At 35.4% G+C, this 14503-nt stretch overlaps 1 protein-coding gene across 1 annotated transcript in view; it reads left to right on the top strand.

The window, feature by feature from the left end:
• Positions 1–14503, top strand: part of LOC106457019 (neprilysin-11-like) — an 84853-nt gene that overhangs the window by 16928 nt on the left and 53422 nt on the right. The window contains exons 2-3 of the mRNA XM_022382832.1: positions 9165–9304; positions 10345–10398. Of these exons, the coding sequence (XP_022238540.1) occupies positions 9165–9304; positions 10345–10398 (194 nt within the window). The remainder of the gene's footprint in view (positions 1–9164; positions 9305–10344; positions 10399–14503) is intronic.

The following is a 14503-nucleotide window of genomic DNA, read 5'->3' as shown; positions in this document are numbered from 1 at the left end:
GAAACATCAATCCCTGGCCTTCTTGTCATAGAAATTCTTCTGATTACCTTGAGCTGCATACAAGCTCCTTCGAAAAAGTTGACAGGTTTCATCCAGTCTGTTTTTGAGGTTTAACACATACTGGTATATGTTCCTCACTTATGCCTGTTCACATTTAATTCAATATATGCAATGGACCTTGTACTGTTCTTTTATACAGTAATTTGAAGGGTAAAAATCCTGCACTTGCTCGTGAGACTTCTTGATAAGCATACAATACTGCCTACAGGTAATTGTCCCAGTCATGTGTTCTCTCCGGGCACATGTTCTGCAACATGCTCTTTAAGACTTCATTGACGTTTTCCCAAAGTGCATTACATCTAGAGTTCTATGTGTGGTAAAGAGTTGCTGTTGAGTGTTAAAACCTCTTGCATCAGTTTTTAGGTAAACTGGGTCCCTGTATCACTCAAGATTTTTTTGGAAAGACTATTCTGCAAAACACTTCCAGAAGAGCTTTTGTACTTTCTACATCTCTATCTTTGGCAGTGCTATGGCTTCCAGGAAATGTGTTGTATAGTTGACTACTGTTAGCACTTACTGGCTGCCCTTGTCAGATATAGGTACTAGTTCTCCAATCAAATCCACAGCTACTCTGCTGAATGAATCTTCCATGAGAGGCATCTCACTCCATGGCAACATGGTTAAATTCTCTCTAGGTACTGTCCTTTGGCAGATTTCACATGACCTGCAGAATCTGATCACATCTCCAATGATTCCAGGCCAATGAAAGTTGCTAGTGATTCTGTCTGCCACCTTCTTTGCTTTTAGGTGTCCTCCCACAATTGACTCATGAGGCAACTACAACACTTGAGTCTGGCATTCTGTTGGTACTATGATATGTTTACCTTCCCCAGTAGAACTGTCTTGATAGGTCCAACACATCGCTCTCTTCTGGTCCTCTATTCTGTAAGTTCCCTTCTCTTTTGCTCTGTGCTCGACTTTCTCCCAGGCATTCCCCCAAAATTTCTGCAGTGAAGAGTTTTTCTTCTGTGCTTCCTTCAGTTTCCGTAGACCTACACTCAGTATTTTATCTTTAAAGACTATCAGGAGCTTCATATCTTGCTTTCTTTTCTTTTTCTTGAGCTCTTGCAATGACTGTAGACGCCTCAAAAGTCTCCTTTCTGTCTGGTTCCTCCAAACTTCTACTGCCTGATATATTTCCAATCACCAAGTCATAGATGGGTGCCTTCATACACATGGCCTCAAGGTCTCCCATGTAGTATGGAGTGTACACCTTCATTCTAGCTAAGGAAAACTTCATTACTGTCCCACCAATTAGCCTACACAGATGTACCTTGCCCCTCAGATCCTAGACTGGTTCTCACTGCTACATCTGGTGTCTCATAAGACTTTCACTTTCTTGCCCTCAACATAGTTTTCGCATATTGGCATACTGTGATTTTTGGACATCTCTCAATGTTTGTCACATGTTCCAATCACCACTGGCACTTTTGACCCGTTTGCTAACTTGAGCTGTCCATCAATCATGCACTGTTTAATTATGGTGATAGCATTTTCTTCTTGTGATAAATCTGACGAGTTATCTCCATTCTGTTTTTTTGGCAGCAGAATTATTGGTGAATATCACTATTTTCTTGTTTATTACCAGCACCATCTTTGTGAGTAGCTCCAGATGCTTTATGTTGAAATTTCTGCAGCTGCTAGTTTGTAGCAGACTTGCTCTCACTTGAAATGTGCCCCATTTTATAACAAACATATCTTCTATTTTCTGTCTGTTAATCTCTTGTCGCCTTTAATGGCATCCTCCTTCTGGTCAGGCACACCTGGTTTTGACTTTAATTGTTTATTCTTGGACTTGCCAGTTGTACTCCATCCAAGGACTTCCATGTACAGTTCTGCCACCTTGATGATCTCGTCCACGTCTTTGGGTGCTCTCTTTTTTTAGGAACAGTGACATGTTGATGGAGCATGTGCTCATGAACTGTTCACGTTTTATTAGATCTACCAGTCCTTCAAAACTATCTTCACACTTGACCATGTCAGTCCACCTTGTAAATTATCACCGTAGATGTGCCACAAACTAAAATACAGTTTATTCAGTGTCAGGTTTGACTTCTCTGAACTTTTGGCGAAAACCTTCCTCTGTAAGTTTATAGTATTTCAACAAGGCCACTTTTAACTTGTCATAGTCCATGGCATTTTCTGGCATCATGTCCACATACATTTGTAGGCATTTTCCTGTGAGAAGGGGGCTGAGACAAACTGCCCAGTCATCTTTGTTTCAGTTCTGACTTTGGGCGAATCTTTCATACCTCCCCAGGAATGCATCCATGTCGTCTTTCTGTTCATCGAATATGGGTAGCTTGGGTCGGTTAGCCCTGATCCCATCGTCACTCTTGAGTCCTTCGTATTCCTGTTGGGTGAGTTTTGTGCTCTTAATTTGTACTCTTATTCTCTCTATTTTGAGACTCTCCTCTCTTTTCTGTTGATACTCTTCTCTCTCTAGTCCCTGGTGATGGTGTTGTTTAACAAACGCTCATAGATCGCTATCTTTGAGCCCAAGTCACTCAGTCGACATGGTTATATAGCGTGATTTTAATCTCTAGAATATTTTTGCTACCATTACAGCTGTGCATTTATAGCCCTACGTTCGCTGTAGTTCACGTCTTTTACCATCACAGTTTACCACTGTATAATCCTGATTGGCTCACTAATGTCAAGTTTTTATGTATGGGTCAGATTGTTTACAGCAGATGTCAATGACTTGTTGGCGATATAGCAGACAGTTCATTTGTTTTAAAATAATATATATTAAGATAAGTCAAACATATATACAAATGTTCATTACACTGTTGGTTATCACAGTTGTATCCAGAACTTTAAAAAATTGTCTCTTTCATCAAAGTCCACACAGGTTGGTTCACTTACTTTAAACACAATTGACAAGACAAATTGTTTTTCTCTATTATATTGTTACAATACAATCAAAATAAAAAACGCCAATATCCATTCTTTGTGGCTAAACTCGCAATCACACAGTCTAGATCTACCTAATTAACGTTGTCTTACTTACCCCAATTTCGTATACGTATTTATAGACTGACAGAGGTCTAGAACGTTATACACTCTACGAAATATTATGATGCAATAATACTTAATCATAACAACGAGAAAACTTAGAACGTTCTAGTAACATGACGCAATTATATGACAAGTGCCAATTCACAACAATTGAACTACACAATGTATGATTCGTACACAGTTACGTAAACAAAGTTGCAATAAACTATCGCTTCTAAAAATAAAAAATAAATTTATCACTCGCATTGAATTTAAATTGAAACAACCATGTGTATTTAATAGTCTCAATTTCTCCTCGTACAAGTGTTTTAAAACATCTAGTGAGAGATAATCTAGAACTAATCCATTCCAAGCAGGAAACTGTCTGATATTTCTTTTTAAAATGACTCATGCCCATTTTAAACTTCCTCTTGAACACTGATGGGTTTACCTGTTCCATATACTTTCTATAATTAAATGGTAGTGCAGACAGATACTAGCTACTAGCTTCTCTGCTACTGGAAGCTGAGAGTTTGTGAACATTGAGAATAGCTCATCATCTTATTTCAGAAGTTAGGAGATGCAACCATTCTTAGCATCCATTGGCAAGCTCTGAAGCAGAATCGCTTAGTGTGTAAAAATTCATTTCATTGTCATACTTCACCTCAAAAGCAACTACCATATATGGTTTCAGAGCATCATTAGTGTACTTCACTCACCAAGAAGACCTCTGATTAATTTCAAGATCCACTGGCTCATAACGAGAAGCTGTTTAACTCGTCATGATGCCATTGTGGCATCTTGAGTTAAACTTTTCAAACTTTGTCATTTGCATGCAATTCACTACTTTTCATAGGTCACTCAAATATATCGTGATGTCAGGCCATAGTAATGATTTCCTTGGTGTTCCATAAAGACCACCCAAGTAAGTCTAAGGACATTCAGGAACAGGAGGAATAGAAGAAGAAAATAACAGAATACAACACTTATAATTTATACAATGGTTGTATTACCTACACAACACCTATTCTGAATACCATATACATATCACTTTGTATAAGTAACTGTAGCATCCCATGAAATGGGTTACTTCAACCAGTGAGTAGACATAGGCACATTGTCAAAGTAGTACAAGTTTTTATGGGATAATCATAACAGTATGTAGCCTTTTCCTAAGCAAGTGGATTTGTGTGCGTTTAGAACTTTTGCACATCTAGTTGACCTAGAACAGATTAACTACATATCAGAAAACTTGCATGAAATATAGGAAAATTATAAAATGTGTCTCAATAAAAATGTATTGTACATTAGTCATCAAAGGATAAACCATGATGATATTAATATGATCACATTCCTCCACCAGTACCAATTAAAACAATAGGTCTAATATGTTTCTTACTTAGTGGTGTGCATATTCGAATAGAAATCTGTACCTGTCCCACCGTAAAAATCTTTTGCTCACAGATATTCTAGTGTACTGCCAAACTGAAACATTAAGAACACATTTTCTGTGTGAATGTTAGATAATCCTTAGATTTCCTAGCACATTCTTTATTTGCCTGAAAAGTTGTAATCCTTCATGTATTATGTTCATTAAATACATAATTAGATACACATATACTATCCCATACATTTCATGAAAAACAGATTCATGAACACACGGATCTTTCTCAATATCACACATTAAACCAACATCTACATACACTACATGACATCACCTTTCAATGGCTAACGTGGTATCCACGACAGCTGACTTTATTGTCAGTCGCGATTTTCGCTCGCATCAAATCACGTATATAATATAAAATCCTTTAGCCGTCATCCAGAGAGTTATTATTATTCTATCTAAAATAATATCACAAAAATAAAGGTAATCGCAAATGAAAATAAGCAGAAATGGATATTTCTGCCATAATAATGAATTCAAATCACTTTTCTTGTTACCAATTACAAAACAGATAGAAATTCAGTGAGATAAACACAGTACATGCACAAGGAATGACACAACAGTTAGTCCGAAGTGATACTTTCACATTAATACCGCTATCTAAGTGTCGCGAAGACATACTACATTAGATACACAGGAAAATTAACCCAGACAAAAATATAGCAAAATCATATACATTTTACCTCACTTATACAGTCTATGTCAATTCTCATGCTATACTAAAGCATAATTTCTGACGACTATACGGACTTCCAGACCATCTGGCATAATCTCACACGGTGACACAACATGAGGTCGCGTCCACTCATTTATAAGATTGCAAACCAACAATAAAGATCTAAGAAAGCAGGGAAACTAATCCCTTTGAGCTTTTGGTTTAATCAATCATTTGATCTTCCTAACTACTGGTTAAGCACTTAATCCTAGTAATGAATATTAGCATCTTCAGCACCTCGACCAATCATCTGAGCAGAGAGACTACTTCTCGACTAATTCTTCTTCAGCCAAACCCTCACGAACAGCCAGATATATATACTACCAGTTTATTTCATCGAATCAGCTGACTCTAGATCATACAACATAGTATCTTTTTTTATCACTCTTCCACCTATAATTCCTGGAATAACCGTGTACATCTGTGATGTAGAGTTTAAGCTTACTGATAAGTTCAACAAGCACACGCGCATCACGTGACTGCTGTAACTCATAAATTCATTCCTTATGTTTCCTAAGGACAAACAAGATAAAGATCAGACCAGCCACAACGGAGTTAGTTACACACTGGAGGTATGTACCATAGCCAAATTCAAATTCAAACTGTTGTTCCATTAATGTTTTGTCTGAGCATCTCTTTTGATGCCAAACATCTTTACCCATCTGTTGAACAACTGTGATGCTGGGTAACTTTTAGTAGAGGATTAGTCCAAGTTTACAACCTTTCCACTTCTAGTTGACAAAGATGTCAATAACTATGTGAAAAACTAGACTTAGAAAACATTATCTATAATATACTAAAATATATTTACACAAATTATGAAAGGGTAACACATATTCCTATCAGAACAAAAGCTTATTATCAAGTATACTGTATCATTAATCAAACTAACATACTCTTTATTAATCCAACAAACTAATAAGCCAGTGCTTTATCCCCTTTACATTTATATTTAGACCTACAAACTCGGATCAGTGAGACAGGCTAGCCAAATGGTACAAATACGGTTCCATTTGAACCTTATGCCCTAGAAATAAACATTTATATGTGAATAGCTTAAGCCCCTATCGGCAGAGGTCGAAACAGGTAAATGGATAGTAACGTTTTAACCATTATAACTTCTATAAACATGTGTTCAATAAAAACTATGGACGAAAATATCGGTAAAATTCACGGATTTTTCAATGAAAAAAATGAAGGAAACCTAAACATGAATTAGCTGAACACTAGTAATTAGATATTTGTGACAAAGCTATGAAAAAACAACAACAACAAAACTGCACTGTGTGTCATCAACAGACACCATCCTAGGAATACTTTTCTGAATCACTGATAGGATAAGCAGTGTTCATAAAGTACAAGAGGATAAGTAGCATTTGTTGAATCAAAGCAGTCATTGATGCCTTTCGACAAATGTCTACAGAAAATGCAGAAAGACCATGAGATGATCAAGCACAGGTGTTGTCTTCAATAACATTGTACCTAGTCATAGAATCTAGCAAGATGTTTGGCTTGTCCAACTAGCAAATCTGGTTGATGAAGTTTCTTATATACAACAAAACACCAAATTTGGCACATCAACTAAACTTAAGGTCTTATACCTCACATGTGTGCACATGAATAATCAAAGATGGTTGGATTTGTTCTGATTTTTGTACAAAGCTACTTGAGGGCTATCAGCGACAGCTGTCCCTAATTTACCAGTGATAGACTAGAGGAAGGCAGCTAGTCAGCACCACTTACTGCCAACTTTTGGATTACTATTTTACCAATGAATAGTGGGATTGACCGTCGCATTATAACGTCTCTATGGCTGAAAAGGCGAGCATGTCGGTGTCGGAGAATCGATCTCACGATCCACAGGTTGCGAGTCAAGCGCCCTAGCCACTTGGCCATGCCAGGATACCAAAAATGGACAAGAAAAAGTTGAGCATTTGAAGACATCGCAAGAAGAAGCAGATACCTGCATCTTTCTTCATACAAATCACGCATCATCAATTTTCCAGCCTGTACTTATCATAGCAAAGTAAAGACGCTTATCTCATGATTCTTCCTGTTCCCTTCCAGAAAGACATACAAGTAAACACCTTTGTCAGATCTGGCACAAAGACCGCAATCCGGTCTATGGACACCAGGAAGTTCCAATACGTGCATAGCTTTGTAGGGTCTACATTCAAGTATTCAAGTACACGATACAACACTGTCGTTTTTATTTTTCTATTTTTTTGTCGACGAAGAACAGTTTATTCAAAGTTACATAATAAATGTTTAGCTTATTCGCAAGAATATGGTTATATATAAAGGATGTCATTCCTAAGAGTATACGATTGTTAGTCGCTTATTGTATAAATTAACCTGTTTTTGCTATACAGTGGAATGTTTAGGCTCCACCACTGGATCGTTGTATAAGAGGATATGCTGATAAAAAAATCGAAAACTCGTGGTGTGTTGCAAAACATGTTTGGACATGTTGTTTCTACCATAAGTGAAAATCTGTGATAATTATGTAGACTTCACAGAGAACAGTGTCCGATATTTACTAAAATGATGCAAATTTGACATCAGAAAACATCAACATTACTTCTTCTAAACTGTAAGCTGATTTTAAATCAGTAGACATTGACACTACTTCTTCTTTTAAACTGTAAGGTGATTTTACTTTTTTGAATAGAACATTATGTTATGTTTTTTGCTGAGATGACAACATTTCTGAAGATTTCTGCTCTTTTTTTAATGTTAACCTCAACTATGTGAACTTTTAAACACCAGAAAAAGTATGATAATCAGACACCATTCTTGAGGACAATCAAAGCGACGAGAAATTTTTCCCTGCTCATGGTTCACAAACTTTCACACTTTCATTGGATTCATGCTAGAATTGGTGACTTTATTTTCACAGAACCTCGACTGATATGGCAGAATTAAACAAATTAATAAACGAATATATATATGAGAAATTAATTTTGAGTGTTAAATCCACTCACTAAGAAAACTGACACATACAACTATTGATTTATTTATTTTTGGTCAGGTAAGTCTATCTTTATAACGTTTGGGCTAATTCTAGCCTGCTAAAGCTAACTCTTTAAATAATTTACTCTGATTACACAGACATATAGGTTACCATTCTGGTAACTCATTTATTACCGAGTTAATTAATATAATTCTTTAACCTTTTAGCTCATGGCTCATGAACAGACATAACGTACCTTTATACCTCTAAAATTATCAGTTACATCAAATACATATTATTCTAATGTTATCTTTCTTACAACAGAATTATTTTAATTGTGAAATTAACCAATTTTAGGCTTAAAGATCAGGACATACACGTGGGCGGATGATCGCACACACTGGTCTCATTTCCAAACAATATGATTTTTGAAATAAAATGCGCAGATATAAAGATATAAAGAATAGAGGAAATATAAAATATACCAAGAATGAAAGTTAGTAAAAAAAAGAGATTAAATTTTATACACTATGTCGAAAAACATTCATCCTCCGGAGAGGCAGCGATAACTTTAAGAATATACAGCGCTACCATCCAGGTATCGATTCCTCGTGGTGGCCTCAGTAGACAGCCCATTGTGGTTTTTCTCTAAAACACACAAAAAAAAACAGACGGAAGATATACCATGATAGCCACAGAAAGAATGGCCACAACACTTGGTATAACATCACAACACTACTGTATTATCAGAAAAGCAACACAAAAGGAAAGTTAATTAAACTTGTTACCATTGTCTAATAAAAAAGGCAGGGCGATTATCCGAACACAGTTTTTTGTAAATATTCAATCATGAGTTATGTGAAAGTTTTGATAACTTAATACTTTGTTTTATTTTCTGGTTAAAAAAGTTTATTATTGAACAAACTTCTGTGCATAAAAGTATTGATGAAAGAAATGGAATTGATAAAAGCTTTTATGTTCATATCTAGAACTTTTATGTTCACATCTAGAACTGAAATCAATGCTTGGGAGAGACGAACCTTGTTGGAACGAATACAGCTCATCGCTTTATTTGTGTTAGTATTCATACTAATTATTGTGAGCGTGACACTCACATCACAGAAGCTAGGTAAGTGACACATTCTGATTATAATAAAGAATAACCATTTCCAACCATATACAGTACAATTTAGATCGGCAGTTCCCAACCTATTTGGAACTGGCTACCACTTTTTGTCCTCCAGTGGCTCAGTGGTAAGTCTGAAGACTTATAACGCTAGAAGCCGGGTTTCGATACCCGTGGTGGGCACTTAACAGATTGCCCATTGTGTAGCTTTGTGGTTAACTATAACCAAACAAACTATTACTTTCTTTTCAACTAAATGATATAAGCACCCCCTCGAATTAAATAAACCCTAAAATTTAAAAACGTAGTAAAAATTTAAATCACCATTAGTTCGAAGGTTGTGCCTGTTCCGTGAGGTACAACGTAACTCCATCAAGTATAATTTTGTTTTCGATTCAAGAAGGGTTCCTAATTTCCACTTCATCAAAGACGTTGTCAATAAGATAGTCATGGAAATACAGTCTGCCAAAAGTTGAGAGGGATTCTCAATGAACTTCCTTTACACGGACTACGTTCCACACAAAAGATGGGTCCCCAATTCCCACTTCATCAATGACATTGTCAATAAGATTGTCATGGGAATACAGTCTGTCCAAAGTTGAGGAGGCTTGCTTACCACTAGTTGAGAACTACTGATCTACAAAAATTACCAAGTTTAATTATAATATATCATAAGGTGAATAATGTAAGCTTAATATAATATAAATCATTAGTGAGGAATGCTGCTACTTTTTTTTTGTTTTGGTTATTATATTTTACGAACTTTTAAGTACGATGCAATGCAAACAAATATACCACAAAATATAGTGCTGATCTGGAATGGCCTACAGGCAAGCAAACATGTATTTGTGATAATTTACTTACAGGAATTTCGTAAAGATTTGCTTTGCTACCAATATTAACTTGCTTTATCTTCCAGTCAGCATAAACATATAAAAGTAGGGTCTAGAAAATTGAAGTTACGAAGGTAATTATTTTATATTTATGTTGAATATTGTGCACGTGTATGTGGTGGAAAATCTTTCAAAGTTTGCTTATTCTAGCTGCTTATGTTGAAGGCCACTCCGACTGTAAAACGTCCTTCTGCGTTAAAGCTGGTAAGCAAAGTTTTAGCATATTTTATATCATACATTTTTATTTACCCTTTGGTGCTTACGTTAAAAGTTTTTAAAATGTTAATGCGAAAACAAAAATGTACACAGAAACCTGGAAATATGTTTTTGTGTTAATTTGATCTGATGAGCTAATGATGTCACACACTTATCCAGATATGTTTAAAATATTTCTTTGTACTTATTTTGATCATTTAAGCCATTTTATAGAACAAACTAGTTAAGGCGCTTATCTAAATATTTGAGCAACGTTTCTTTTAACCCTATAACATTTAATGTTCTAATGGAATCATAGAAATTACATATAACATTTTAAAATATCTCAAGATCCCTGAATGATGTAGTTTCTAAATTGTTATGACTTTTTTTTGCTTTGTTAATATGTAAATAGTTTTTTTTTGTGAAATTGAATCAGTTTTAAGAAAATCTCATGCCTTCAGATTAATTCTGCATCTGGATTCTTATAGTCTGGGTTTTATAAAATACACAATTTAATCTTTAACCTTAGCCTAAGTTTATAACAATAAAACATAATGAGAGTAGTGATATTTAGCTTAAATTTGCAATATAGAGCAGTAAAATTTACCCTAAATTTACAACGTAGAAAAATGATAAGGTCCAGAGGCATCGTTAGGTACTTAAAAGATTCGGGAATCGGGACCATAGGCGCTGGAATTTTCAGCGTTTCACACCAAGTTGGGGACTCGGGGCATTGTAAAGTAGAATCGGGGCACGCACTCCGTAAGCCAGAGCCTAGCGACGCCTCTGATGAGATAATTAATCCGACATACAAAACTATACCATAAGTTACTTCGAGGTTAAATTTACAATACGGTAAACGAAAAGGTCCATGTTTAAACTGAAACATAACATTAGAAAGATCCGGGAAAAATCAACCATGAATATATTACACTAAACGACATTTCAAGAAACAACCGTTAAATGTAAGAAATTGTTCTAACAATCGCGTTTATAATAAAGTTGATGCCTCCCAATGGCACAGCGGGACGTCTGAGGACTTACAACGCTAGAAACCGCGTTTCGATACACGTTGTGTAGCTTTGTGCTTAACTACAAACAAACATATAAAGTTGATAATGGTTGGTCGAAAACAAACATATGTAACTAAGAATTCTGAATAAACGAAAATTAGAACAGATAAAAAAACTATATTTGTATGTTTATTATAAATATATGTGTTGTTATAGCGGTTTCCATTGTTGGGCAGATTCACTTGGATTATTCGGTGAAATCAGTGCAGAGTCCAGTGCACTTAATGCTAAAGAAAGCGATTTATTTCTTCGACTACTCGCTAGTTATTTTCACTGATAGGCTTGAGTTCAAAGTAAATGCCTTCACAGCACCGTTGCTTACCAAACACAACAATCATAGCAATTAACTAACTAACTGATAGATAAACTCAATCGAATAATGCCTCCGTTCTTCAAACTCAACGCATCTTTTTAATAAGTTAATGAATAATCTATTGTAACTGTAACAGTCACTTTCTGAAATATTCATTGACTTTGCTGACTGATAAAATGATCAACATAAAATCTATTTTTGTCTAATTCACTTCTTATATAGCTCAAGTAGTTTCCTAATCTTCCCACCGGTCATACAACAATACAAACCTGGAAGTGTCTAGTTTTAAAAATAGAGCCCATAATAATATAAATATTCCTTTCCAGAAAAACAACGCTATCAAATGTTTAAAAACAACGCTATCAAATACTTAAAAACAACACTATCAAATACTTAAAAACAACACTATCAAATACTTAAAAACAACACTATCAAATATTTAAAAACAATACTATCAAATATTTAAAAACAATACTATCAAATACTTAAAAACAACACTATCAAATACTTAAAAACAACACTATCAAATACTTAAAAACAACACTATCAAGTACTTAAAAACAACGCTATCAAATATTTAAAAACAATACTATCAAATATTTAAAAACAATACTATCAAATACTTAAAAACAACACTATCAAATACTTAAAAACAATACTATCAAATACTTAAAAACAACACTATCAAATACTTAAAAACAACACTATCAAATACTTAAAAACAACGCTATCAAATGCTTAAAAACAACGCTATCAAATACTTAAAAACAACGCTATCAAATACTTAAAAAGATGTAGATTATTCAACAGCAGTAAAAAAAAACACAACAAAAACCAAAACAACAAACAAGCAAATAAATAAAGAGTCAGAGAGTGTTATGGCATCTGACCCTTTGAATGTGACCTATATGCTCTTATTTAGTAGATCACTGAGGATGGTTAAAGCACAATTAATGTACGCTTAGCATCGTGTAGTAGGCCATTGAGAATGGTTATAACACACTTAATGTACGTTTAGTATCGCATAACAGGTCATTGGGGATTGTTATAGCACACTTATTGTACGTTTAGCAACGTGTAGTAGGTCACTGATGATGGTTATAACACATGGTACGTTTAGTATCGCATAACAGGTCATTGGGGATTGTTATAGCACACTTATTGTACGTTTAGCAACGTGTAGTAGGTCACTGATGATGGTTGTAACACATGGTACGTTTAGCATCGCATAACAGGTAATTGGGGATGACTATAGCACACTTAATGTACGTTTAGCATCGGGTAGTAGGTCATCAGAGATGGCTATAGCACACTGAGCATATGTTTAGTATCGTATAGTAGGGATGGTTGTAACACACTTAAAGAGGCATTGTGGTGAAGGTCTGGCAGTGTTCATGCTAAATGATTAAGATACACAAAACCATAGTGAAAAGGGAAATTGACAGAGATAAAGTTAATAGCCACATTTTGGATAGGTGCTTTCATAAGACATGCCACATTAACATAACGCCCTCTAACCGAGAAATAATAGAATGCTATATTCAGCAATTTTAATAACTTATTTCTGATACTACCAATATGAAAATACTTGTTACGCCTCCTTTGATCTCCTATGTGATATGTGAAACGTATTAATTATTTCTTGTCCTTTTAACTTGGACAGATAAATATATTATTTTCACCAAAGCAATTCCAAATGTTTCACACATAAACACATACATATATGACTTACAATAGAGACTGACTGTGGAATGCAGATAGGTTATTGTTGTCCCACTTATACATGGTCTTTCCCATGAAATACATCTTTGTAAAACTGGCTTAGTTATTGTAGAACACCCCCCCCCCCCAGTGACACATCTCTTCCTTCATTCCAGCGATGAAAGAAATCCGATTTAACTATAACATTTTCTGCCATTTGTACAGTTATTGTGGTTACCATTCTTATCTGTCAAGCGTGCATGAGAAGACCACACACCTATAGACAGAACTAAACATGAAAGATCGCTTGTACGCTTTAATTTACACTAAGACAACGCTTCTCGCCCATGTGGTAGGAACGTTGTTTGCACATATTTGTACATTAATAACACCACTATTATATTTGGTTCCAGTTACATAATCTAAAGTAGAGAACAATATCAGAGTGCTTAATTTCTGTGTTCAACGCTGTGTATGTAGTTAACTGTGGTATGGCCAGGTGGTTAGGGCGCGTGACTCGCAATCTGAGGGTCGCAGGTTCGAATCCCCATCCCACCAAACACGCTAGCCCTTTCGTCCGTTGGGGCGTTATAAAGTGACGGTCAATCCCACTATTCGTTGTTAAAAGAGTTGGCGGTGGGTGGTGATGACCAGCTGCCTTCCCTCTAGTCTTTCACTGCTAAATTAGGAACAGCTAGCGCAGATAGCCTTCGTGTAGCTTTACGCGAAATTCAAACCAACAACGTAAAACAAAATAAACCAAAACACTGTTAAGGCTATGTTATTTAAAATCATTAAGTAATAACATAGTTACGTACTCTTGTTTTACTGATATTTAAAATCATTAAGTAATAACAAAGTTAGATATCCTTGAGATCAATGTTTACTGCGCTCTATCACAATTCATTTATATTCTCGAACCTGGATTTTAATGTTGCAAGTCTGTCCGCTGTCCCACCAGGGTACCAGATATTGGAAGTCACTACTTTCTAACAGTATGAACCAGCAAACTTGATACATCATA

Source organism: Limulus polyphemus, unplaced genomic scaffold (assembly GCF_000517525.1).
Source record: "Limulus polyphemus unplaced genomic scaffold, Limulus_polyphemus-2.1.2 Scaffold282, whole genome shotgun sequence".
NCBI classification, from domain to species: Eukaryota; Metazoa; Arthropoda; class Merostomata; order Xiphosura; family Limulidae; genus Limulus; species Limulus polyphemus.
Note: the sequence above shows the minus strand (reverse complement) of the source record. Positions and strands in the feature narration are given on the sequence as shown.